The 27,351-nt window shown below is 37.8% G+C and overlaps 1 protein-coding gene across 2 annotated transcripts in view; it reads right to left on the minus strand.

Moving 5' to 3' along the window:
• LOC146665334 (copine-8-like) overlaps positions 1–27,351 on the minus strand; it is an 82,839-nt gene that overhangs the window by 6,637 nt on the left and 48,851 nt on the right. For both annotated transcript variants that reach the window (XM_085412934.1, XM_085412935.1), the window contains exons 7-16: positions 22,913–22,976; positions 21,541–21,644; positions 20,783–20,887; positions 18,704–18,745; positions 17,794–17,869; positions 14,905–14,961; positions 13,293–13,354; positions 12,960–13,006; positions 8,752–8,933; positions 2,893–3,020 (exon numbers count right to left, since the gene is read on the minus strand). In XM_085412934.1, coding sequence (XP_085269060.1) covers positions 2,893–3,020; positions 8,752–8,933; positions 12,960–13,006; positions 13,293–13,354; positions 14,905–14,961; positions 17,794–17,869; positions 18,704–18,745; positions 20,783–20,887; positions 21,541–21,644; positions 22,913–22,976 — 867 coding nt within the window. The remainder of the gene's footprint in view (positions 1–2,892; positions 3,021–8,751; positions 8,934–12,959; positions 13,007–13,292; positions 13,355–14,904; positions 14,962–17,793; positions 17,870–18,703; positions 18,746–20,782; positions 20,888–21,540; positions 21,645–22,912; positions 22,977–27,351) is intronic.

Consider the following 27,351-nt stretch of genomic DNA (forward strand, 5'->3'; position numbering starts at 1 on the left):
ACACATTCAAACACTGGTGATGGCAAGCTACATCGTAGCCACAGCCACCCTGGGGCGCACTGACAGAGGCGAGGCTGCCGGCATGTCATCCTAACTGTAACTGCAAGATGCAAAATGCACTTCCATCATTAACAAACTTGATTTCTTTATTTTTAATCCTGTTGGTATTTCATTAGCATTTTTTTCATCTGAAGCTGATTAAAGTTTTAATATGTACTGCACTTACCAGTTTATGTGTCAGAGGGAGCAAGTTTATGGAAGATCCAATTTTATGAGAGCACAATATTAACTTGCTGGAGCAGCCCTTTAAAATCCCCCTGTCTCAAGCCCCACACATTGCCCTCAGCAATCACCTTATTAGATAAAATCTCATATTAGGTTATTATCCCTCAGAGATCAATAAAATTATAATCTTATTTTATGGAAGACAACTGGACCAATTACAGCTGCGTGTAGTTGCCAGGCCCAAAAAAATTACGTAAAAAGTGAAATAGGCATATTTGAAGGGCATGGCTACACTAATTAGTTTGAGGTTTGGGGTATTTAACACACAAAGCGCACAAAAACTGGTTTTCATTCAAGTATTTCACACCTATTCTCAATGAAAGCCAGACTTTTTTCCAACGTTTTTTGTAATCACAACATTTCTAAATATTACATTTCAATGAAAAGTATTTATTAAACTTTTATTAACACATTCACAAACAATGATAATATATATTAAAGAACACACATTTATACCTGTATTTAATTACATACTAAGGAGGAGTAATGCTTTATAAATGATTAAGTAAACACTAATGCCTTACTAATGCTTATTAGTATGTGATTATTATAGCGTATAACATGTTACTTGCAGCATTAAAAGTTAATATAGAAACCCAATTAATATACAAAGATAAATACTTTGAAATATAGTTTCATGCAGAACAAGTTTATTACATTGACTTCATAACAGTTAAAAAAATACTGTTAAACATGATGGATTCAGCCAATGCCTGCAGAGGTTTTCGTTATATGAACCAAAACTTTTGAAGTGATGTGCCATGGCATTTTGAGACCATACATTAAACAACACTCTTAGGTGAAAACAGTCAAGCAATTAGTGATTTGACGTGACTTGATGCCACTGTTTCTAAGTGCCATCTTCCTGGATTTCAGTCAGATGCTCCACACAAGTGAGGAGTGAACAATGCATCTATTCTCAGGCTGAGTGGGCGGACGACGCTTGCAGAGATGGGATTTGAAAGCCGATGATGAAAGGGGGGGGAAAGTGCTTGTTACAGTCAATCTTGAGGATCATGAGACAAGATCTGGCAATAGAGGATGTCAGGTGGGAGTTGGAAGACACAGAACTAGGAAACAGCACGTAACTTTCTATCGGTGATTTTTTTGTGTGAATTGAGTAAGTGCAGCTGACAGCTTCTTTCAGTATCTGCTAAAGGTATTACTTGTTTTAAATATTTGAAACCTTTAGAAGAGCATATTTGCTGATCCAGTGAAAAGTCAACTTGGTATGTCTCACGCTGATCTGGTTTCGAACTCTTTAACACTGAAGCATAGGGAATTTTCTATTTATGGCTCTTGGGATGGCCAGAAAGGGATTTATCTATTGTATATCTGTGAAGCGGTAGGAGGTGTGACATTTACTGTTATTCACAGCAGTGGCGCCAGCAATCATAATCCTGTATGCACTGAGCTTATAAATGTTATTTTAAAACTATGTTCAAAAGAACAGTTTAAGAACTTTAAGTCTAATCTTTGGATTCAGTAAATGATTCAATCGATGGCTTTTTGGAAAAAGAAAGGAAACTACTCTATACGATAATTATAGTTATACATTAAAAGATTTATCGGGCGATTAAAATTTGAAAAAAATAAATTAAATTCAAGCTTTTCTGTAAATTTCAATCATTCTGAATACTAATCAAAAACTTTATATGCTCAAATATTTGTCTTTATATGACTTTACAGTAAGAGCGTGAATGTTTTTCTTCATTTTTTGTATCTTTACCAAATTACAGATCCTGATTCATTTTGATGGTGGCAATGACCAATAACATATTCAGGCTTTTATCTTTGATAGTCTGACGCAGATTTCAATGTGCAAAAGAATAGCCGTAAAGAGGGTTGATGAACCATTTTTTAAAAAGATATATCCAGAAAAGTATTAGAACCTAAAATTTTTACAGCACTCATGTTTTAACAACTGAGTAGGAATAGTAGTAGTGGTATGCCCGTGTTTATTTCAGAATGATGGAATGAGCCGACCATCATGAAATTAGAAGTGATGCTGAGCCTTGTATAGACTTTTGACAACATGGAGATGCAGAATGAACTTCGAAGTTGATTTCAATTATTTTTTAATTTATCATCTGGCTTTTTGATTGTATAATGTAGCAGCTTGGTTTGGTGTTATTACTACATATAGCTGATACTTTCTGTATTGCTGCTAAATAAGGGAATCCTGCTTAATGCCAACTGTTTGTATACTATGAAAACACTGAGTCACACTGCCATTTCTTCAGAGGTGCATCTCAGCTGTTTTCTCTTTTTTCTTCAAATCTCATTAGCTCCTATTCTTGCTCCTCAAGCCAGTCTATCAGCCACTGTGCAGGCTAGAAGCAGACTTCTGCTGAAAGCACTGTGATGACCACTTTGCATGTTCAAACCACCACAGCAGGTATTGATTCCTCTCAGGTGATGGTGCTGTTAGCACATTTATCCCCATCTTTTCCCTCCACTTAAAGCTGTAACTTCACCAAGGCTGATTAATCTTTTAGGAATCTTTCCTGCTGAGCTGCACAATTCTTGGTGACATGGTGCTTAATGACATTAACACGTGTCAGACCACATGTTTCACATCCCTCGGTGTATTTATAATGGACGTACCTGGCCACATGGTTAATAACAGGGGAGAAGTGGGTGGGTCCATAAAGACGTACACTCTTGAGACTCTGGTAATAGGCCTCCATCACACCCTCAATACCAGTGCAGTATGGGTTCTGTGGATTACCATTCTGCACAAAAACACAAAGATGTGAATGAGTTAACAATAAGACATTCAGAAATTTCATCTGCACAAAAGGCCCTTGGAAGATTTTAGAGTCACTAATAAAAAACTCAAATATGCAGTCTAAGTCATCTTGTCACAGCAAAAAAGAGCCTTAAATTTCTACTTAACATATTTAAGACAGTTGGCAGTGCAGTGGATAGTGCTACTGTGTCACAGCAAGAAGATTTAGGTTTGAACCTGCCTGGGGACTGTCTGCAGGGTTTGCATGTTCTCTTTGTGGGTGCTCTCCAGATGCTCCCGTATCCTCCCACAGTCCAAAGACAGACACGTGAGGTTAATTTGTGATTCTAAATTGTGGATGAACAGGTTTCTCTCTCTCTCTGTGTATTAGCTTTCTTGCCTGACAGCAACCTGAACAGTGTGTCTCGCCTCTATGTCAATGTCAATTTTGTGTTATCCCTGTAACGCAAAGTGTACTGTTTTTGATACAGGAGTCTGGGAGTTTTTGAGACCTCTAAACCATTAGATTTTTTCCCCCTGAAAACCTGAATAAATAAATTGCAAAAAATGCCAAATGTAGCAAAAATGATACCAATTAAAACTCAGCAGGTTCTCTAAATTCTCACTTTCAGACAGTTCTTTATACACTTAGCTCTCGATGATGTCAAAAAGTAGATTTTCTTAACATGTTAATCAAAGTAACACAACTCTGGCTGTAAGCCCCATCCACCTGATGTTCAGACCTCCTTTGTAAGACAGGAAGTCATTCAGAAAAGCATTAAAGAAGGAAGGGATCTTAAGGAACTGCACTAAGGATCAAGAGTAGGAGGATAAAAACAAAAAGAGATGCAATTTAACGGGCGATTTGTAAACCTGCGTTTACAGTAACATCAAATGTTAAATGCCCAAAATTAATTACAGATTATATTGACATATATTTCGTTGATATGTTCACAGCACCATAGGCTAAACGTTTACACATCCTGTCACCTTCACTGATTTGATCTCAATGTTTATTCAAAGGCACTCAGTGTCTCGATTGTAGCATGTATCTAACATCAGGCATTAAACTAAATGAAATTATATTGCAAAGTGTTTTGATATTTGAAGACACTTCCTTATTGCTAAAAGGAATAATAAAAACATCACCATGCTGCAGGGAAACAAAATATAAAGTTGTATTAAATTTGATCTCCCTGGACTGGGACAGAGTTATAATTAATTATCATAACGAACATGTTCGGATGCAAAGTGTCAAACAACAGGATTCCCTGTTAGCATATTGAGAGACGTGAAAAGTGGTCAACCCGGGGCCAAAACATCGATAATACTCCAATATTAACACCAAGTGTAAAAGATCTTTTAAGGATGCAGAATCTCAGCTAGACTTATAAATTACATAGTTTAAGGAAGGCTTTAATCCTTCTTTTGCATCAGTTCGGTAAATGGTATCCTCAGGCAAGTTGGAGCTGCAGTGTTAGTTATAAAAAGATCAAACATGATGATAATTTGTATTAGACTCTGACATAAGCCCATCCTCTGGCTTCTTCCTCTGTGTCTCCCACATCTGTAATATTAAAATATTAAATCTGTGCCTGGTTGACTGCTTTTGGAGGCCCAAAAGAAAGTCGCAAAAAAGGAAACAATGCATTATTTAAACTACCCATATGTTTTAGGCTTTCAATTATCTGAGTAAGAAACCATCCTCACTAACTCTGCTTGGCTACCCATGAGTACGAACAGTGCACATGAGACTCCATTGTTTTGTAAATGGAGCTTGCATAATTAACGTCAGATTCAGTGGTGGCCTTCTCCCACTGTGGCTACACAGCTGTAGCCTTCCTCTTTAAGAGCTGACTCAGTCAGATCCTCAATCGTTAAATTAATGCATGTGTGCCTTTAGGGAGTAGCCGATGCTGAGCAGCTGTAATGGCTGTAAATGCCTCTGGAGCAACATCTGGAGGTGAGAGTCGACCAAGAAGAGATTATGTGCGGCTTGAGTAATGGTCAGGATGTCTACAGCCCTAGAGCACTTGACACTGGCAGAGTGGTAGAGACAAATGGATGAGTGGAATAAGGAGAGATGAACAGTCAAAAGCACAACTGTTTCTACTCAATATGAACAATGTGGGATCTCAACCCTAAGTTTAAAGCTACAATAGGTCAAATCTTCACTGCTGCATGTCAGTAGAATGCCCCTACCCATTTGAGTGCATTACCTTGTTGTCAGCCCACTGTATACCTCAGCTGTCAATGCTGGGTGAGAAGCGTATTTACTCGGGAAAAGGCTGTAAAACTTTGTGGAAGGAGTCAGATACAGATCAATGAGTCTGAGAAGCTCACCTCTGTCCGATTACAGCAAAGCTAAAATGAGTTGCTGAGAACATGCTGAGGTTTTCTGTCAGTAAGATGCTCATATGCTGTGAGAATGTAATCAAACTCTTTATCAGAGGGAAAGTATGATTTTTAGGACACTTGACTATAACATTAGCGAGAGCAATGTTAGCTTACAACCAGCTGTTGTTGTTTAGTCAGCTCTTTTTTAGCTGTTCAGGTCACATGTCTTATCTGCTGACAATATCGTGGAATAAACTTATGCACGCTGTTAGAGCCCTGACTTCAGTTTAGGAGATGAGGCTTGATGTGAGGAGGAAGAGGATACTATATTTTTTAGATACCACTGGCATTTTCTTATTTTTTGCAATTTAATTTCTTTAGTGAGAGGGACTCCTTCTCCAAAGGTAAAACAGAGCTACTTTATATCTTTAGTCTGAAGGTGCAGGCACAAATTGAAATGTCAGCACGCAAACTCCTACAGCCTCTCTTCTCCTCTGCCTTGTTTTGTTTATGGAGCCATTTTATAGCCACGTACATAAAACACAATTAGTCAGAAACTAGAAGTTCTTCCTGCCGACTGTATTTATACACGGTGGAGGGATATGGCAGCTTCCACAAAGTACAAACCTGCTCCAATCTATTTTAATGAATTAATCATAGGTTTATGAGAAGGTACCAATTTCCTAGACACAATTACACACAAATCGATGTAAATTTATCAGAATCCTTTAAAAAATTAATCTCAAAAAATTACCTTCAGCGACTGCAATAATCCTTTCTGTATAATACTAAGTGCAATAATCCTTTCTGTCATCGTTGTATTTTTACTCAGTTGTATATAGTATTTGTATTTGTATTCTATTTTTATCTTATTGTATATTTATTTTATTTTATTCTACTGTATATAGTATTTTATTTTATTCTATTCTGTACAGTTGTGTACTGTATTTATTCTTATTGTATTCTAATTTTTGCCTCATAACTTTTGCACTGTCCACTTCCTGCTGTGACAAAACAAATTTCCCACGTGTGGGACTAATAAAGGTTATCTTATCTTATCTACAATACAAATGAGAGGGTCTGGGAAAAAAGTGCAAAAGTTACATCCATCAATTCCAGACTTGAACCTTTCCCAGCTGACACTGACAGATCATCAGTCCATCGCAGTACTAACACAGAGGCAGACACCCAGACATGCACAACTGCAGCCAATAAGGAATCATCGCTGAACCTAACTGGAGGAGATTCATGAGGTAATTCATGAACCAAGAAACAACCAAAATCTTCATGCTGTGAACTGACAGTCCCAGTCACTGCATCACAGTTACAGTTCAAAAAAGTCTTAACGTTACCAAATTTCATAATGTTGATGGTATAAAACTAAAAATGGTCCTTAGAAGCTAACTGTCACGGTTCTGGGTCATGTTGACCCAGCTTTCTGTTTCTTGTATTTTGGTGTTTTTCTAGATTAGGATTTATGTTCTGATTGATCAGTGATACTGTTTTGATTATGATTATTATTTAGTAGGTTTTGTTCAGTGTCAAGTCTGTCTCTGTCTAGTCCGTGTCTTGGTAAAGTGTGTTTTGTTTCCTGTTTTACTTTGAAGGTTCTTGTTCCTGTCTGATGTCAGTGTTCCAGCTTTGCTCTCCCTGTCTCGTTAGGTCTTATTCCTCCCAGCTGTGTTCCCCTTCTGTCTCTAATTCCTTGATGACTCCCTCAGTGTATTTAAGCCCAGTGTGTCTTTGTGTCAGTGTCGCGTCGTTAACGTCTACTCACCCTCACGTTAACCCCGCCTGCCCGCCCAGTTTAGTTAACTTTATGTTCCTTTTCTGCCCAGCAATAAAGCTGAGTGTTTTGAGTTTACATCTGCCTCCGAGTCCTGCATTTTGGGTTCTTCCTCCCTGCCTGCCTTCACACAGCCATGACACTAACTAGACATAGTAAATCAGTTAATTTGCACTGTCTTTGGTTTAATAAAATAAAATGCAGCCTACAATCTGCCCATTTTCAACAGAAAAAAGATTGATACAAAGAAATTAAACTACAGTTAAAATACTATGTCACTCTTGTATGACTAACAGTGGCCTTATACAAATAATAAAAAAAATAAACTTGGCATGTTATCACACCTAAAAACAAACTCACTTGGCTCTTTTGGCTTCTATCTCCACAGTGCGCAGGCAGTTTGGATGCTGTGTACACGTTTTTGGACAGCAGCACTGACCACCCACCAATATATTTGTTCACTGTAACACCAAGTATGTAAGAGAGTGCCTGTTTGAAAGTGTTTTTTGTTGGATTTTCGAAAAGTTTTCTTTTTTAACTTGCATGCAGTATTACGTTATGTTTTAGATGTCGCTTTAGTTTTCTTGTGGTCTCAGTGTGACTGACAGACTCCTCCAGCTGGCACCAAAGATATGAAAAGATTTGCTTTCGCAGCCGTATTCAACAGCAGTTTGAGGACAGGCCAAATCTTTTATTCTGCCAGTTCTAATGATGTTCATCAAATCAGCACTGAATTTCACAAGACCCGTCACAAAGCAAGGCTTTATTTCCTTTGGTCAAAAACATTGTTTGGTTGGAATCTCACATAACACAAGATTTAATTATCAGATGAATTGTGGCTTTGTGAAGGACTGAAAACATCTCCAGCGTATGCCTCACTTCTTGCCCAGTGTCAGATCCAACAGACTACAAAAATGACAAGATTTCCAGAGGATGAAACCACGCTCTTTGACGGTTCCTCACCTTGTCAGGTCAAGTTTCTTAGTAACTGATTATCATATAATTCACAGATGGACTGGCACTAATATTAAAGACACTGTTGCTTCCCATGCAATTTAATTTATCCTGTACTTTGATATATTACCAAATAGCAAACATAAAAGTATATTTGTGTTAAGTGCTAATTAAGAAATGTTAGCATACTAGCACGTTACACTGTGAGGACCAAAGCAGATGCTAACATTTAGCATGACACATGTTAACTTTAGCTCAAACTGAGGCCATGTCTATGCACAGCTTTAAAGAGTTGGTAATAGAGGCTTAGATCCTTGCTTCACTTTATTATTTAAAGTTTCATTACTGCCTAAAGAAAGGTTTTGCAGTGTTAAGACTAAAACCTTAAAACGTTACTCAAATGGAACTTGGAATCCAATAATTTCCCGTGTCAATTATTAAGCAAACAAGAAGTAAACAATATACTGTCAGTCAACCCTTCATCATTTTTCAACATCTTACGTGGAAGAAACAACATAACGTTTGCATGTTTAATCCAGGTTTAGACTGTATGTGCCTAAACATAATACAGAAGAAAAAATGGAGCAAAGCTTTTTTTTCATGTATGTATCTGGACAAATGGATGGCTGGATATGAAGAAAAAAAACGATGTCCTCACCAGGGCAAACTCATGTGAGACCCGTCCATCTGGGGGAAGCTTGGCACCAAAACCCAGCGCGGGAAACATCTTGTCGCTGTCGTAGTCCTGGATGATCTCACCGACAGCCCGCAGTGCCATGGCATAGTCATTTAGCTGGTAAGGGCTCATGTAATGGAGTGAGGTGGGCTGGGATGGGTTGCCTGGGACCCGAATGGTTCAACAAAATAAAACACACATCAGCATCACACTGTAATTATGCCTGCTCCCCCTGGGCTGTGAGTCATATTGAAATAAAAAGGAGGAGAGAAGGTGAAAGGGGTTAAATTGCAGACAGACATTTCTGCAAGGCACAGCTGCACTGGAGGAAGAAACAATCTCAGTGGCTGCCTCACACCTCAGTGGGTCATACAATTTCCCCAAATATTGCAGGATAGATAGGCAACATGAAACGTACTGTAGTCATTTTAAACTTACAAGATATTGAGCCGATCCTTCAGAGCTTTATTCCAATTTGCACAAACTAATGAAATAAGCAAAAACTGACAATATTCTTGTGTATAAATTTCAAAAGCCACTCCTGACAATTAAATAATCAAACCCAATAATGGCAAAACTGGTATTAAATAAAGCCCATCGTAAATTGTGTCCTATTTATTTAAGAATAGCTACATGAAAGAAAAGTTAATATAACGACGAGAGCAAAGACCAAAAATCATGTGTTATTTGATTTTTGTTACAATGTGAACATCAAAACCAAAAATATTTACATTTTCTCAAATTAGCTCGTAACTTATGGACCCTGTCAGGCAGTTTGGATTCATTTATTTACCACATAGATCTATTTTTAAATAGTTCAGTAATTAACTCTTAAACTATTGGCTCTTTCAACCTGAAGCAAACATTACTGAATTTAATCGTAAGCAGTTACAAAACTGTAAGGCTAAAATGAAAAACCTTAGGCTCTATGGACTGGGTAGAATTTAACAGCCTTGAGAACAGATCACAGATATTATAAAAGAAGCAACAGCACTCAGGATGAGGATAAAGACAGTGGCCTTTCCCACCTGCACATAAAGACCCAATTAGCGGGCAAAACAGGAAACATGAGAGCCAATCGTGTTTCTTAGTAACTGATTGTCATATAATTCACGGATATAATCCAAGACACTGTTGCTTCCCATGCAATTAAATTTATTCTGTACTTTGATATATTACCAAACAAATGTAAATGTTTGTACAAATATACTTTTACGTTTGCAAATGTAAAAGTATATTTGTATTAAGTGCTAATTAAGAAATGTTAGCATACTAGCACGTTACACTATGAGGACCAAAGCAGATGCTAACATTTAGCATGTGTTGCTGCACTAACGCGTGCACATAACATACGTTCACAAGAGTTTGTTATGCTGCTCACTATCATGGTGAAGGTTTTTGTCAAATCTTTTTTGTTTCATCGCATTTCTGGCCTTTGTACAAAATCTTTTTGTGGACATTACCAAAGTCCTGAAGCTAATCTTTATTTCATTTATGTTCCAACTGTCACAACTACAGTCCTCCCTTATTCATTTTCTTGCGGGCTTTGAAAGAACTGTCCAAATAACTGCTTGAATGTGTTACCAAGACAGCGTATGTGAACGACTGTCACCATTACAGAGTGAAATTTGAAAAACTGAGAATACTGATAAATGCAAATTTAAGACTAAATAACAGCCTTACACCAGTGAGCCAGTTATATTAATGTTGTTGAAGCTGCGCTAAAAAGTAGAGTGAAGACTGTACTAGAGCAGCGGTCCCCAACCCCCGGGCCTCGAACCGGTACCGGTCCGTGAGTCGTTTGGTACCGGGCCGCGAGAGTTGAGGCTCAGGTGTGAAATGTATGGTTTTCAGGGTTTTTATCGGTTTTCAGCGTTATTTTGTTATCGTTTTTATCGTTAACTCTGTTTTCCTGGGTCTTTTCACGTGTGTTATGAATAAATCTTCTTTTTTTCGGTACCGGTACTAGTTTTATTTTGTTGTATTTATCCGCGACACCTTAAAGGCCGGTCTGTGAAAATATTGTCGGGCATAAACTGGTCCGTGGTGCAAAAAAGGTTGGGGACCGCTGTACTAGAGGACCTATTCTAGGCCCCTTTCAGCTTCAGATTAATGCACATTGAGGTGGTTCTCCATCTAACATTTGCAACAGCAGGATGGTGTATGTGAGCATGAATCCAAATAACCGACAGTATTTGGAAGCTGTGGCGGCGAGGAGGTCACTCATACTATAAATCTTGCACCCCTTACAGGACTATGCGGTGACACATCTGCCAGATAATAATAATAATAATAATAATAATAATAATAATAATAATAATTAGAAAACCAAGGGTGCTCTGTGGCCCAGATGAACATGCTGTATTAGATTTGGGTCACAATAATAATATTCATTTGAAATGAGTTCAGCGTTGGCTTTGGGTTTGAGAAAACTTGTAGCCTACGGCTTTGTTTGCGCAACATTATTAAAGAAATGAGACAGCTGTAACAGTCTGGAACAACCTGTTTTACAAATAGGATCAAAGAAAAACTAATGAAGATAATATGCATACATTATAAATAGATGCATCACACCACTATTATTTTACAGTGTGGGAGCTGCTTTGATGGCAGCACAGAAACTCATTAATATCTCTTGTGGCAGAAAGAAGTCTCTAAAATTGTATAACATATATTGACTCACTAAATCATCTTTTGCTGAAATGAGAACATTACTCATCCCTGACAAAGTCATCCGTGCAGAATAGCTCATTTTGTTTGTCTGACGTTAAGTTGTTCTGATAAATGCATTGTGGTTTTCCTGTGGGTTTTATAAACCGCCACTACATGAACACAACAATCTAAACTGAAAATAAATTTGGGCAAAATGTGGGAGTAATGGCTTTCGTTCTCCAGAGAGGCAGAAACTTTTGGCTAACAAGTAAAATCAAGCTGAGCTCAGAGATTTAGAGCAACAGATAGCGTTCTAATAATTATCCAGCTTTCAGCTGTTCTATCTTCTTAGTCAAGTTAAGGGGTGAAGAGCCATCAAATGAGCGGATAAGCAGTCTCTTAAAGGTTCAAATCATATAAAGATCTGATCGTTAGCCTGCAACATTTTATCTGTTGATACTAGGGCTGCCACAAACGATTATTTTGATAGTCGACTAGTCACCGATTATTTTTGCGATTAGTCGACTAATCAGATCATGCATCCATTGGACGTAAAACGTACAGCTTATTGCACCAGCAGCATCTGCTCTTATAACTATCATTAGCTTACAGCTTGAAGTGTTTAAGGTATGTGCTAACTAAAAATAAAGACAAGATGATAGTTTATTAAATTTTAATGAAGTTTGCAGATTGTTTCAGTGAAGTTTAATAAACTCCTTGCTATCTAAAATATAACAGGACACCGGAGTATATTCTCGAGCATCTCTCACTTCTGATAATCAGTTGTCTGCTTGACGTTTAGTCAGCTGTGTAAAAACTATAACTTTAATCTCAGCCATACCGATTTACTCAGGAACAAATAAAATACTAAAAAAAGCCAAATAATATCATTTTTAAGTTATCTCAGTGACTTATATATCATGTTTAACCTGAGTAGCGAAAGACGGCGGTGGGTTTGAAAACGATTTGCGGGGAGTCCGGTGTTCTCACGGCGCTAGTGAGCCTAGCCCCCGGCTCGCTAACGAGCTAGTGGGTAACAGATGTCTCCGAAAACGTCGGAGCGCTTTTGAAAATATGTGGTGTCCTGATAAACTGAGCCGATATTTGAGGTTTACACAGCTACATTCTCGCCTGAAAATATGTTAAACGTTTATTTTGTGACCCAGAAAGAATAATAAGAGTAACATTAAAACTAACTAGCTGCCGCCATTGTTGGAAACTGCGCTGGGCCGCGCTATGAATTCTGGGACACAGCTGCTTCTTCTTCTTCTTCTTCGGGGTTTAACGGTAGCTGACATCCTTGTACATGCAATGCTGCCATCTTCTGTTTCAGTCCGTTATTACACTCTTAAATCCTGCCACTTATTCCTGCGTCTTTTGTGATCTTACAAAGCTTCAAACGACGCGTCGACTATTAAATCAGTCGTCGACGATTTTGATAGTCGACGTAATCGTGACTAGTCGACAAATCATGGCAGCCCTAGTTGATACACTAAAGAGATTTCAATAATATGTGGGCAGAGCTTTAAAACACTCACCATTTGATGCTGTGAAATCAATTGCCACTGTGAAATTAATCTGAGTCCTACAAGAAATAAAAGAACAGAATAAATAAGTCACATGAGGAGAAACAGAGAGCCATCAATCGAGCCAGATTATATGATAGCATGTTTCAAAGCACGCAGCATGAGCAATTAAGCAGCAGGTTATCGGCAGCTGTCTGTCTTCATTTTGGAAGTGGGAGATAAAAGGCAGCGGAAGTCCTCTCTGCTGCGTCTACACTGCTAACTCCAGGCCATTCAGAATTTAATGATGACATTAATGTTGCTGCCTAATTGAGTACTGTATGTTATCAATTATTGTGACCTTACCCGCCTCTGATGTAGTCCAGGAAAGACAGCTCAGTGTCCACCAGGCAGGACAGCAGAGTGACCTGCAGGCAGACATGTGCACCAATTAGACAGGAAGTACTTGTGCAGTGTGAATCTGTCACTGTAGCACCTGATTCTCTGATGAGACATTTTTACACCACTGATCAAATGTTTCTAACATTTATTTTTTAGGGCTGTGATCTTTTCTGTTTTGCTCCACTGTGGTTTTTATGCTATTTTATAATTCTAATAGTATTTTATTAAGCTAAAACTAAATAAGACTAAACACACCAACACATGCAGAGATGACATAGAGAAAATAAACCAGATTAGGATTTTTTTATCTGCGTGTGTGTGTGTGTGTGTGTGTGTGTGTGTGTGGTGGGGGGGGGTGTCTCTTTTGAACCCAGATGAGCATGTAACATCACCACAAAAATTCTGCACTGGGAGCTTCATGTCAAGCAGCTCCCATAGAAGCAAAGTGCAGGTGGCTCAGAACTTTTTCAGCTCATGGTACAGATGACAAGGTGTGTGTCGAGATGCCAGAATTAAGGTAAAACCATAAAGGAGAATCAAGAAGTGCTGAGAGCGAAAAACCCCACCAAGGCAGCACGTTCTCTAGGCAGTATTTACTTTTAAGGAAACTGTCTTGTATTTTCTATATGTTGATTTTATTTTCTTTGTTCTTGTAGTTCAGTAAAAAATAATGTAATTTTGGTCAACTTGAAACAAAGACAGATGTGAAACGTTAGAGTGAGGTCAGAGGTCAAATATGATATGATATTTTAATGTAAACTATAATGTGATATTTAGAGTCCACATAAACCAGCAGCATTTCCTACATGTTGGTAACAAAAACAAAGTCAGCAGAATTTTAAATGTAGTTTTAAACATAAAAGACATTTTATGAGTTTTACATGTTTGACCTTGAAGAAGAAAGAAAGAAGTCCAAGTAATGTGATATTTAGGATCAGTATATATCATTATATAATTCTCTATATGCCAATGTTTTGTCAAAACAAACAATGGCAGTAAGAAATAGTTTAACCATATATATAGTATCATTATATAGACTTAGACCTTGAAGGAGAGGTCAGAGGTCAAATGTGAAATATTTCAAATTGTTATCCAGTACATTCCATATGAGGACAATATACTTGTAAAAATTACAGTTTTTAAGTTATAAGACTTTTTTAACTAATAAAATATTAAGTTGACCTTGAAAACAGTGGATGTAAGCCGATTCTTAATGGACTGTTAATATGACGTTTGCACCACTGTAAGGAAAATATGAGAAAACAAACCAAACATTTCTGAACATTGAGGGGGATATTTGAGAAAATAACCTGAGATAAAATCCTCTATACATCTCACCAATAAAAAAAATCCATTTTTGATAGGGCACTTTAATCCTTAAGTTTAGCGATGATAACAGTAAACATCAGATGCTTCACGCACATAAAAATGAGGATGGCACTGTTATGATATTGCAGAAGAAAGGTTTTAGGGAACACTGGAAGTACAGAATTTATATGGCATCACTTTGTATCGGTACATGGCATGAAAGTTCAGCCAACATATTAGGACAACTTGAGTAACAATAACAGCATACCGTTCCTGAGTTTTGGTACTTTTTCTTCTTCTTCCCCTTCTTCTTTGGATTTAGCACCTGTGTAGAAATCAGTTTGAATCATCAAAACAGATTATTCCATAAATTAAAACACATGCCTTCTTAAAACTAAACATGTCTGAATCTCCATCAGCACACTGCAGTGGGTGTTACTGATGGAAATAGCTCTGTTTACTCTCCCTCTTCAGATTCATGTATTCCAAATGCCACAGGACACTGCTTCCAATAGAGGCTTCCAACAGAGTGTACACACTCCCCAAACATTTTTCAGAACATGTTCACACACTTCATTTTGTATTCTATTACTTGTCCTCTGCTCAAGGAACAATTGATTTTCTCTGTTTTGGAGAAAATTAAAAACTGAGCTAAGGATTGATGAAGCTGAAGACAGCACTGGTCTAAATGATTTGATAACCCCCAGTTACATCACACGAGAGTGGAGAGAGCACCCTGCTCTCCCCACATCTATTCTCCAGATTATGCTTCATAGTTTTACTGACTCTTAACTTTCAGTGATTTATGCTTAGCTCGAACACAGCTGATACACCAGTCAGCAAACTGCAACGAGGACAAGAGGGAAGCACAGCCTTTTAGGGAACTTGCTTAACAGCGTGCAGTACACATATTAGTGAGTTCCATCTGGATGGCTGTATATCAGCCTGTTAATCACTGTAATTAAAGAATCCGTGTATAATCCCAGCTATAATGCTCCATTTCAGTCTTTGGAATACAAATGAACACAACAATAAAGTGAGTCTTTTACATTTTAGATCATTATGTGAGCTACAAATAAATAACAAGAGCAATCAAAGACTGTATAGAAAAGACTATTTCTACCATTGTTTTCTTTTTACAATTTGCTCGTTCAAATATGATGTGAAATTAGCAATTTTGTCCTATCAAGCAATGCTGAAGAACTCTTGCCAAAATTGTTGGATCCAGACTAGAAATTCACTTCTAACTTGCCCTAAACGCCACCTCACGATCAAGCAGAAAGATATCCTTGAACCCTGAAACAAACCTCCTTGGGACAGGCAAAAACTGCTGAAAACTATAGGAAGATAATATACACTCCCACTGGTGAGAAATGACACTTGAAGGTGGCTCTAGAAAATGTTGACTCGGACAAAACTCAAACATAACGTAAAATATGCAACTCAGAACATGTGCACCTGGTATTATAAACTACCGGATCAAGGTGATGCATCGTATACTGACAATCCACGAGCGTAAGAGCAGTCAGATTCCAACCTCTGATGAATGTGTTTGTCTGGTTTTATTCATCTAGCTTTCTGGCCCCAGGGGGAAGAGAGACAAAACTTATGTTCACATTACACAGAAAAAAATGACTTTTCCTGACTTTGAGCCTGTGCTCACGCTGCAGTGTGTGGGGAAAAACTACTGTAAATGTTCTTCTGTATGGACGCAATGCTGTGATTAAAGATAGAAGTGAGCCTCATCCGACCCACTTCAGTCCCACAGACCTGCAGTTCTTTACTCTAGTATTCCAGTTTTTCATGATAATGTCAATTATTTTTATTTAATGACTTGATATCATTACTTAGCTGTTTCTTTTTATTTAGTGCTTTGTAGCCTATAAAATTTTATTAGATCGAAGTATTTACTTTATTTGTCATGGCACCAAATTTAAAGTATTTAAATGGCACTGAGGTTGAAAAATACAGCTGTCCTGAGCATGGCATGAACTAAATCATTTGTTTAAACTGTGTGACCACAGTTGGTTTCAACTTGAAAATATAGCATGAAAAATGTGTACTTTAAATCAGTGAAAAGTGAATGAATCCAACAATAATTTTCTAATCTTTTGTAGACTGACCACAACGTAGAAGCTTTCCAGATCACATGTCCTCCTGGTATTGCTCTAATTATTGTGCAGCTTCTGTTGTATACTAACTGTTGTACAGAGATTACGCTATAAATGCTTTGAAGTTGCACAATGTGTCCTATATTCAAGTGAAAAACTACATGCGTTTGAATTATTTCCACTTTTTTCAAAGCATTCTCTTTGTTAAAAATGCCCGATCTCCTGCATGGACTAGTTAAAATGTTTGTGAGGATATTTTTTAATAACAACTTGCCTCGGGTATGTTCAGTTTGAAAATGGGGCACAGCATTTTGCTGTTTCCAGGTTGAATGACATGTTTTATTTAAACATTGTGCAACGGCATGCAACAGTGGGTAACAGTCTCTGAAGCATGTTTTATTCTCGTTCAGTGGGTGTATCAGAGAGTATTACCCTTACAGTGTTGACACGTAAGCTGTGTAAACCCCTCACATTAATAATATGTTAACACCGCTCTATGAGCTCAAATAGCTGTTTGAAGGTTCATGTCTTGGTTAGATATCTGGATCAGGTGACCCTGAATCCTCCCTTAGTTATTCTGCAATAGGTGTAGGCTGCTGGAGGATTCCCATGATGCACTGAGTGTTTCTTCTTCAGACACCTTTCTCACTCACTATGTGTTAATAGACCGCTCTCCACTGAATCATGCTTGTTATTGATCTCTGTCTCTCTTCCACAGCATGTCTTCTATCCTGTCTTCCTTCTCTCACCCCAACCGGTTGCAGCAGATGGCCGCCCCTCCCTGAGCCTGGTTCTGCTGGAGGTTTCTTCCTGTTAAAAGGGAGTTTTTCCTTCCCATTGTTGCCAAAGTGCTTGCTCATTGTTGGGTTTTTCTCTCTATGTATGTATTGTAGGGTCTACCTTACAATATAAAGCGCCTTGAGGCGACTGTTGTGATTTGGCGCTGTATAAATAAAACTGAATTGAATTGAATTAGATATCTTGATGAGAGAATAATGAATAATTAATATTATGAAAGGTGTGGGGAAAAGGAGTTGGATTATCACCTCATAGACGTGGAACTGTGACTGGCTTCTGGACATTTCCCTGTAGCTTGTACTGAACTCTCCGATGAAATCGTGGCTGTAAGAACACACACAGAGTCACATTAGGCCATTGCTAAAAACAGGAAACACTGTAGTAAAGCTGTGTCAGGAAAAGTAAAAATAATAATAATGACAAGAGGAATGGTCCAAATGCCTGCTAGAGAATAACAGATTGGATCAATTTGTTTGTAGTGTGCATAATATTTGAAGTCTTCTTCAAGGAGCAGGACTATCACTGAGAAGCTCATTGGTTACTGTAGGCGTGGGTGTAGAAACCATTTATGTAATTTCACAGAGATAATCAGCAGAGTTGGAATTCAGGGTCAGATATTAATAGGAGCTCAGGGCAAAACGCCCTTGAAATGTCACAAACTGTGTATGAAATGAACAATGAAGGGGCAAACTGTGCCCCTGAGTACTGGGAATTCACTTGCTTCAAAAGATAAACACGATCTTTATTCCCTGCCTGACACCATGAAGGTAACCATTGAGAGACAGTTCAGAAAATATTAATAATTAATGTGTTGTATATTTGAAGTAGAAGGGAGTGTTGTCACGTGCAGGGCTCTGCTGAGATATTTTTCCGCAGTGTCTACTCTTTAACAGTGAAAAACAAGAGTGTGTATAAGGACATCCACTTTGGAGAGTGGTCTGTTAGCAAAATCCCAAAAGCACTTCCCTACTTTGCACATATGCTCTGATGTTAACAGGGCAGCTTTTTTGGATTTTAAGAACACACAATAACAGTCTCGCTGGTATCTCTCTTTTTAGAATGTAGTTTTAATACATTAAATAATGATACTGCATAAATTCATGGACCATTGCACCACACACTGTAGCTTTAACATGCAGGAAAGCATTGCTCTCTCACCCTCCATCTCTGTCCCAGTCGTACACCTCCACCTTAATGCTCCTGTGCAGAGAAACAAGTGGATTGAGTGAAATCCCATTAAGAAAAATCAATCAGCACCACAGATTTACTATTTTTCTGTTTAAAGAGCTGGCCACTGGTCTGTGGAATGCACATGTCCTCAGCAAAGAGAGGAAGTTCTAGACAAACTAAAGAAGTTTCTACATCTCCTTTCTAAGACTACGGTCTGGTAAGCTTTAATGTTTAAATGTATCCAGGTTTAGGTTCCAAATCTTTAATCTGTAGCTGTCACCTTAGAAATAGACACCTGTACAAAGAGTGCACTCTGCAACAAAATAAAATTAAAATGTTAATTACAGCTCTGTGTTCTAACGATTTCTGAAGCATTTAACTGTAACAGTATTGCATTCTACTGTTATATTTTTATGCATGCTCTTTTATGGCACGGCAACTCTTTCATGGCATGCATTTTTAATTTCTCTCTGCTATTTGGGCTGATTGGGACCTGATGAATGTAAAAACAAAGAATTACCTGATTTATTTTTTTTTTAACCTGATTTTTGTTTCTGAAATTCATTTTAAATTTTGATAGAACAGTGGGAGTATAATGTCCTCGTACGAGGATATCAGGCACTTGTAGAGCAAAATTTAGTATTTTGGTCTAGACAACCCAAAATGTGATGTCCACATATGTGGATGCCAGGTCCTAGGAGGTTAAAAATAAATTATCCATGCAAAAACAAAGTTTGACACTCATATCTGTTGACTGTAGTCCTTTAAAACAATTGAAAGAATGGCTTATAGCTGTATCAGTCAGGACTTTCTGAAGATCCAAGTTGTCTAATTTTATTTCCGATTGGATCTTCATGTTAATGCTAACATGTCAGAACCTGGTCATTTCCGTAACTCTTCTATAGCATTTTCTTTAGTTTAACTCCTGGCCTGTCGCACTACCTGAGTTACACTGTACTAAAATTGTAAAAACCTGGGTAACTACAGTAAACTGTCATTAGCATGCATCATTTTTCTGCAAGCTAACAGTAAGGAAGCGCTTTACTTACTTACTACTTATTACTAAATAATTTTTAAAAGGATCTCAAAGGTATGGAAGCCCGTTTCTGCCACTAAATTTTAAAAAAAAGTATCCATAACTTGATATGTTGAGTTATCTTTCTCAAAATTTTGAGTTATTTTCTGGAAATTTTGAGCTAATAACATATTAACTCAAAATGTCAAAAAAATTGACTCAAAATTTTGAGTTAATAGCTCAAAATTTCGAGTTAGGGCTGCCAATCGGTAATCTACGTGATTGATGTCATTTCCTTGTTACCCGGAAGCTGAAGCCCTCAGCTACAAATGCTACAGCTAAGTTACCGGTATTACAGCCAGTCATGAACGCACAAATTGCTAATTATTTTCATCGTGGCTTCACAAATGATGGAATCTTTGTGTTATTAGCTGAATCACATGGCCTTGCTATCTACAAACGTACTCTCGAAAGCGCCAGTTTGTTGCGATCCAGTTTTGAGTGCGCATTCCACATAGATTACTGATTGGCAGCGCTAACTCGAAATTTTGAGTTACTTTTCTCAAAATTTTGAGTTAATAAATCAAAATTTCGAGTTATTAAGTCAAAATTGCGAGAAAGATAACTTGAAATTTTGAGATATGGATACTTTTTTAAAATTTAGTAGCAGAAACGGGCTTCCATACAAAGGAGCTCCTAAACATCGCCCAAACATCTAGTTTACCTAAGTCTTGTAAGTCTGTGCCTATTTAGTATTCAAAGGACGATAAAGAGCTAAAAACTTTAACTTTCAGACCAAAACAGAATTAGACACACAAAAAGGAATATTAGCATATACATGAGTTATCAGCCAAATTATTATTTTAAACAAAGTTATTAACCCAGAATTTCTCCATCTGTGCCGCAATAAGAACACAAACAAATCCAAACATGTCTTGGCTTGACTCTGCTTAAAAATATGCTCACCTATATTCCTGTTCCTGTTGTGTATATTAATATTCTCTCCATTTAACTGTAAACATTCATGCATCCCCTTGTGTGTCCTACTATACCTGTCATAGTCACCATTACACAGCGCCCTGACGGGAATTTTAAAAGCCTGCCACACTGGATCCAGAGTATTCTTCACCACCTCTGTTTTGTGGCAGATGGTGTACCTGCGAGACATACAAAGTTAAAGAAAAAGACAAAACAAAAACAAAGCCCTCAGTGCTTCATCTCCTTATCATTGAGGGAGAGCTTCATTTAAAATGCGTTTCAGGAAGCTTGACCCTTAGCTGAAGAAACAGCTTCCAGTTTCTGTTTTATGAGGGATCAGGACTGGCTCTTTGTAACCACGGCTTGCTGCTGTTAAACCCTGCGGCGGAACATTTAGGCTGCATCAGTAAATACCCAGCTGCACTAAAAGAAAATGTGTTAAGTGCGAGACGCTGAAGTCGACTTGAATAAAAGCATCTTCAGGGCAAAGAAACTGCAACCTCCACACGCAGTTTTCACTTAACTCTGTCTTATCCATCCATCCTCTCTTTATGTTTCTCATGTCAACTCTGTGCTATTATTTCCGCTCACCTCTGCATCTACGGCTTCTGAATGGAAGGCATAAGTCACTCATACAACAGGAAGCATTATGTAACATCACACAGGCGGCTTAGCTCCTACTGTACATCCTCCGTGTATAAGCTTTTAGAGCATTAACCGTCATGCTCGGAGTCTATATGTACTTCAGAAATTTTTGCATGTGTGTTTTTATGTGTATAATAGCTGAGTATGTAATCGCTGGATATCAATAAGAAGTCACTTGTCAACTTACGATCCGTCCTCGTTGCTGCGGTAAAACACAAGAAACGGATCTGATTTTCCGAAGAAATCCTTCTTATCCAGCTTGTTCCCACAAAACTGTAACATCACTGACTCCTAAAGAGGAAGAAAGGGACCAAAACAAACATGACACACTGCCTCAGAAGTGCTCTAAAGACATAAAATATGACCTGCTATTAATACAAAAAGTATTCATATTGGTCAATAGGATGGTGAAGACTTGTGCATGTGTGTTATATATATTTGTTTTGTGTTATTTTCCTTTTGATCCCATGGCTTTTTGTTTGGTGAATTGATTTAATTAATTGAATTGGTTGATTTTATTACACAGTCAACTGGCATCTCTGTCACTTTTATAATTAATTTATCTTTGTAGCAGTTTGCTGCAAAATGGTTCTTTGGTTTTAAAGGATTGACGCTAACACATGGGTCTGACTGTATGATGTTGTACAAAAATGTCAGCAAATAAAAGACTTGAGCCCAGAATATCAGAGAACTTCCCTTGGGAAATATCTGCTTTCTATATTAACTGAATGCTTGGGTGGACAGATTCACTACTGGGAGCACAAGATGATGCCTGCAGCACATTCAGGTTGCACATTTGCACTGTTGCAAGAAGGTCTGCTGTATCTCCCAAAACAGCCTCAAGAGTTTGGAAGAGATACTAGGAGATAGGCACAGGGAGCGCTGGACATGGCTGTACCATGCAGCAGGACCAGTGTCTGCTCTTTTGTGGGAGGAGAAACAGGAGAAGTACTGCCAGAGCCCTACAAAACGCCCTCCAGCAGACTACTCATGTGCATGTTTCTGGCTATATTGTCAGAAACAGACTACATGAGCATGGGATCAGGTCCCAGCATCATTTATTGTGCACACAGCTCAGCACCATTCAGGACAGAGCAAAGGTCTGTGGCCACCTGCAAAACCTGCAAAAGCATTCCAGTTTTAGGGGGGATTTCATTTCATTAGCATCAAAAGCAGGTGAATTAACCAACAATGGATTATGTGTCTCACAGAGGGAGAAGCACAGTTTCTCATTTATAGTTATTGTTAAATATATGAATATATTGACGACACAAGTAACTAGCCTTTCTAACTAAGATGGGGGTATTTGACATTAAATTAAATGCTTTTTTTTTTATCCTTCCAACTCCATAGTGCAAAGTCGTGTGTAAAGCTTATGAATACGTGTATTCTATGTGTGAAACCAATATTAAAATGTTGGACAATTTTAGTTCGATCTGTGTGATTTTTACTTGAAGAAGACAAAATAACCAGAGAATACAGATAAATAAAGCACAGCATCTCAAAGTCCGAAAAGTCCACTTCAAAATGGCCAACAGGTGAACCAAACAGACTCTTACCCTGCAGTTGCTCACTTCTTCTGCTCTCACTATGATAGTGCCACATTTCTTTCCTGGGATTCCACTAGAAAAAAGAAAAACAAAACAGGAAATTGACCGCATTGATTCCAGTGTAAATGCTTTAAATGTAATCTATTTTACACTGTATATGTCTGTTCTATTACTGCATGCATACTATATTTAGTGCTTCACAGTATTATTTGTCATCTTAGTTTTTTTTCTTAGTATATCTATACTACTCATTACATTTTAAACTGCATTTTGTCATTCTAATCTGAAATTGTGAATTCTTGGTTGTTCATCTTCCTGTGGCATTTCTTTTCACCACAGATTGGGGTTTTGGGCAAATATTTATGATAAGAATATTTAAGGTTGATCAGGAGTTTCAGCAAAATGCTGAAAATGAGAGAATTTCAGGAGACGCTGCATCTAATTTCTCCTCTTCATGTTTTCTCTTGCAGTCACTGCCTGATTGCATTTGTAAATATCAATTAATGCTGAATGAAAACCTTCAGAAAAGAACATCAAAGTAATGCAAACCACATCCAGTGACATTTCAGCTGAAATGTTTGTTTGCATCCTGAGCAGGCGAAGCGTAATATTCAGCCAATAAAGCCAAGGGAGGCTGACCACTAAAAATAGACAAAATGAATGCCACAGACCCCAGGCCTGCTCCAGAGTAAGGAAGGGTAGAGATCATTTATTTTGGCTAAGTAATGTCCAGTAATGCCAGAAAGCGCCTTAAACAAATAAGAAAATTGAGAAATTTATGGCTGATCTAAGCAAGTTTTTGACAATTTCTCCATCGCCTGAGATTCACAGGCATCTTTGGATGAACAGGGAAGCTTCAGTGAAATGAAGCCACTGTACATGGAGAGATTGCTCAGTAAGGGGCCAGATGGAAGAAATGGTGAGACAAAGAACAAAAAAGAGATGGACAGAGCCACAGAGAGAAACAGTGGAAGAACACAGTGCATAAATCATGGAGTACAAAAAACTGTAGAGGAAGCCTGACACCATCAGTGCGTGACATCACAAGTGTCACTGAAATGGAATTTTAGTCTGTGATCCCCTTCAGTGCTCACAGTCAGTATCTTACACGTGTGTAAATTAGCCTCAATCTTATGTTCTTTACTGATAAAGCTATATGCTATAAAGCAACTACACCTTCACTCCTAAAAAACTGATTCAATCTTGATGAAACTGGCACATAAATTACCCAGGGTATGTAGCATCAATATGGTGATTGACTCAACATTTACTTTGAATAAAAAGTGCAGGTTTTTTTCTGTGTATTTGTATATAGAAGCTGCAAAATCGAGGCTGTTTAGTGAACATGTGCTGTTTTTACAAACTTAAGTACACAAAGATTCAAAATGAGCTAATATTTTTCTTAAAATGGTACATGTTCTGGTTGTCACTAAGCAAATGACCCATATGCTGTGAGGGTATTGCAGAGAGCTGGGTTTGTATCCTCCCCGGGCCATTTTCTCTCCATCTTCCACTTGCTCTCTCTCCCAGCTTTCCTTTTGCACTCTCAACTCTCCTATCATAATAAAGGCTAAGAATTCCCCAAAAATACTTCTTAAAAATTGTGCATTTTCTCACTTCTGTTCTGTTATTAATAAAATATGGATTTATGAAATTTGCAGTTTACACAGTATTCCATTTTTGGAATTGGCTTTCCAAAACATCTGTGCTGAGCTTTTTCAATGATTACATTTATGTTAGCTTTAATTACCAAGTATCTGGATCTGTGCCATACACCAATACAGTTGCTGGATGTGCCTTGTGTTACGTTCACCTAAAAGGGGTCTAGGCGATGAGGGGGGGAAGTAACAAAATGTGTCCGGGTCAGAAAAAGGAGACAGAGGCAAAATGGATAAATTAAAGAGTTTCATTAAAGTTTCTATTAATATTCAGCTAAAAGAGACGGACAAGCCACTTTCACCATTTAAGGAAAAACAAAACTCAAGCGTTGGTCAATAAAGTAAAACGTAAGTCAAAAAGAGAGAGCAGCTCACTCGCTGTAACCATTCACATGGCACTCTGGCCCAGAGCTCACCTGTCCCTGAGCTTAAATCCCTTTAATTACTGATGTGAGTCAGCTGTGTAAAAGAGAAAGGGTGGCACCTCGGGCAGAAGAGATTGAAGGACACGCCCACATAGGCACCTTCAGGAGGAGGCCCTGCTAGGGCCGTAACACCTTGCTAACAAAGTAAGCTAACTTCAGCCGATAACTTTACATTCTCATCCAAATTTTGTCACTTTTGGCATCCAGAAGTCCAGATGACAACAAATAAAATGCCACATTCAAGGGTTCAAAGAGGTAGTCCAAAAAAATAGTCCATCATCCATATACAGTCTATGGTTTACAGTTGTTCTTCTATTTTTGTTGTTGTTGCTGCTTTATTTTTATTTGTATGATCCAGAGCCACTCGACTGAGCAGGAGTGAAATGCTTTCAACTTGGGAAGGAGCACAAACAAAGTAACACACCCACACATACACACACACACACAGCTGCCCAGACTTGCAAATATCAATTGCAGAATAATGACGAATATCTAAAAATATCTTCACAAATCCTAAAAAAGTTACAAATAAAACATGTAGGTGCTAGAAAGAAAGCACAAAGACACAAATAAACACACACAATCACAAATCTAAAAGACAGTGAATGACTACGGGCAGAGATGATTACATAACTTAGTGACAGCAACACATTCTTACATCATATTTCTTGTGTATCATTCTTTAGGAAACCCATTCAGTTCCAACCGCTCGTTGATTCTGACACACACAGACACACACTCACTGACAGAGAGAGACACACACTAATGGATGTAGATGCCAGTATGGCCACTTACTTTCAGCTCACTCAATTTCTCCCTTTCGCTCACTCTAACACACACATATGCACACACAAAAAGGACACCCACTGGAGGACGTGGGGATCAGACCATGGTTGGACAGCTGATGGCTCACTGTCTTTGGTGGAAAATTAAAACAAGACGAACAGGTTCTTTAGTTCTGCTCTGTGGGTTGAAGCTGCAATAATATCAGGATGCAGCTAACAACCAAAAAGAAGTCTGAAGACCTCTTGGAGAATTTACAAGAAAGCTTTCCAAGGAAACTTTGGTCCATGATTTATGAGGAGCCTTCGTGCAGTAAACAAAACTCTCACTTCTGTGTAATTTTAAATTGGGCTGTATTCGTGCAGTCGCCTTGTTTATATTTAAAGTATTATTAATGAAATATTTTTAAAGAACCTTGAACTGTTTTAGATTTTCTAAATACCCATGAAGCATTCAAAACTCATGAGAATATATTAGCAAATGTCTGTACTTTTGACTTCCCCATTTAAGTTAAGACTTACATCTGGATACAAATCTGGATAGCCGATCAACTCCATCTAAAGGTCTGACAATCCACTGCCATGGTTTTTTAAAGTGTGCCCGTGGAGTTGAAATTGTCGCAGACTAAAACGCATTCTGTGCATCACTGAAGTCAATTTGATTATTGTATTTTGTTCTTCGTGAAAAAAAAAATTAAACTTCTTTCTGGATGTTAGCTGCCTTCTGTTCCATTTATTCTGTTAAGACGATCCTACGTTGATGTCCAAGATCCGGGGAGGCCCAATATGAATGATAGTGTTCCATTATGCACTTTTCTACCCAGGTATGGTTTTTACTGGATTGGCAGAGTGTGATAGTAGATGAGCTCCTCAACAGAGCTGGATAAATTGCAGCCTCAAACCATGACAGAGCCTCCACCGTGTTTTACAAATGGCTATGGATACTCACCGTTGTACCTCTCTCCTAACCTTTGCCCTACATACTGATAAATTATTTGTATTTGAACCAAGAAATTGCTGGACTTGCTCTTCTTGTCACTAAACAGTGAACAATATACAAGTACATTTAGAAAAGAAAATAAGAGAGAAAAAAATACTATGCAAATTACATACAAAAAAAACCGTTCTGATTAATTTACATATTGAAAGGGAGTGGGAAGAAGTACACACTTATTTAATCCCACCCCTTTGCCATAAATTATCAGTTAATATTTAGTCAGCTTCCTTACTGATATAATTTGTAATAAAAATAGCGAACAGATTTCTGATATACTTTATACTATAATATCACATCATGAGTTTTTTGTTTGTTTGTTTTTAAATAGAGACATTCACTTAATTTCAATATTTTCCTTTTCTTTATCGTTCGAGAAGATCATATTTTCATAACTCTTTTTGAACAGTTTTATGTTTGGACATTGCTTTAATTCCATATTCAGCCTGTTCCATAGTTTCACTCCTTGAACAGAAACACAAAAGCCTTTTCTTGTAGTACGTACCTTCATTGTTTTGAAGTTACAAAAACCCCTTAAATTATAACTTCCTTCTTTCAAAAAAAACATACTCTGAATATTACCTGGCAG

Source organism: Rhamphochromis longiceps, linkage group LG7, assembly GCF_057381845.1.
Source record: "Rhamphochromis longiceps isolate RC_006_pf linkage group LG7, R_longiceps_female_GT1.1, whole genome shotgun sequence".
Taxonomy (NCBI): domain Eukaryota; kingdom Metazoa; phylum Chordata; class Actinopteri; order Cichliformes; family Cichlidae; genus Rhamphochromis; species Rhamphochromis longiceps.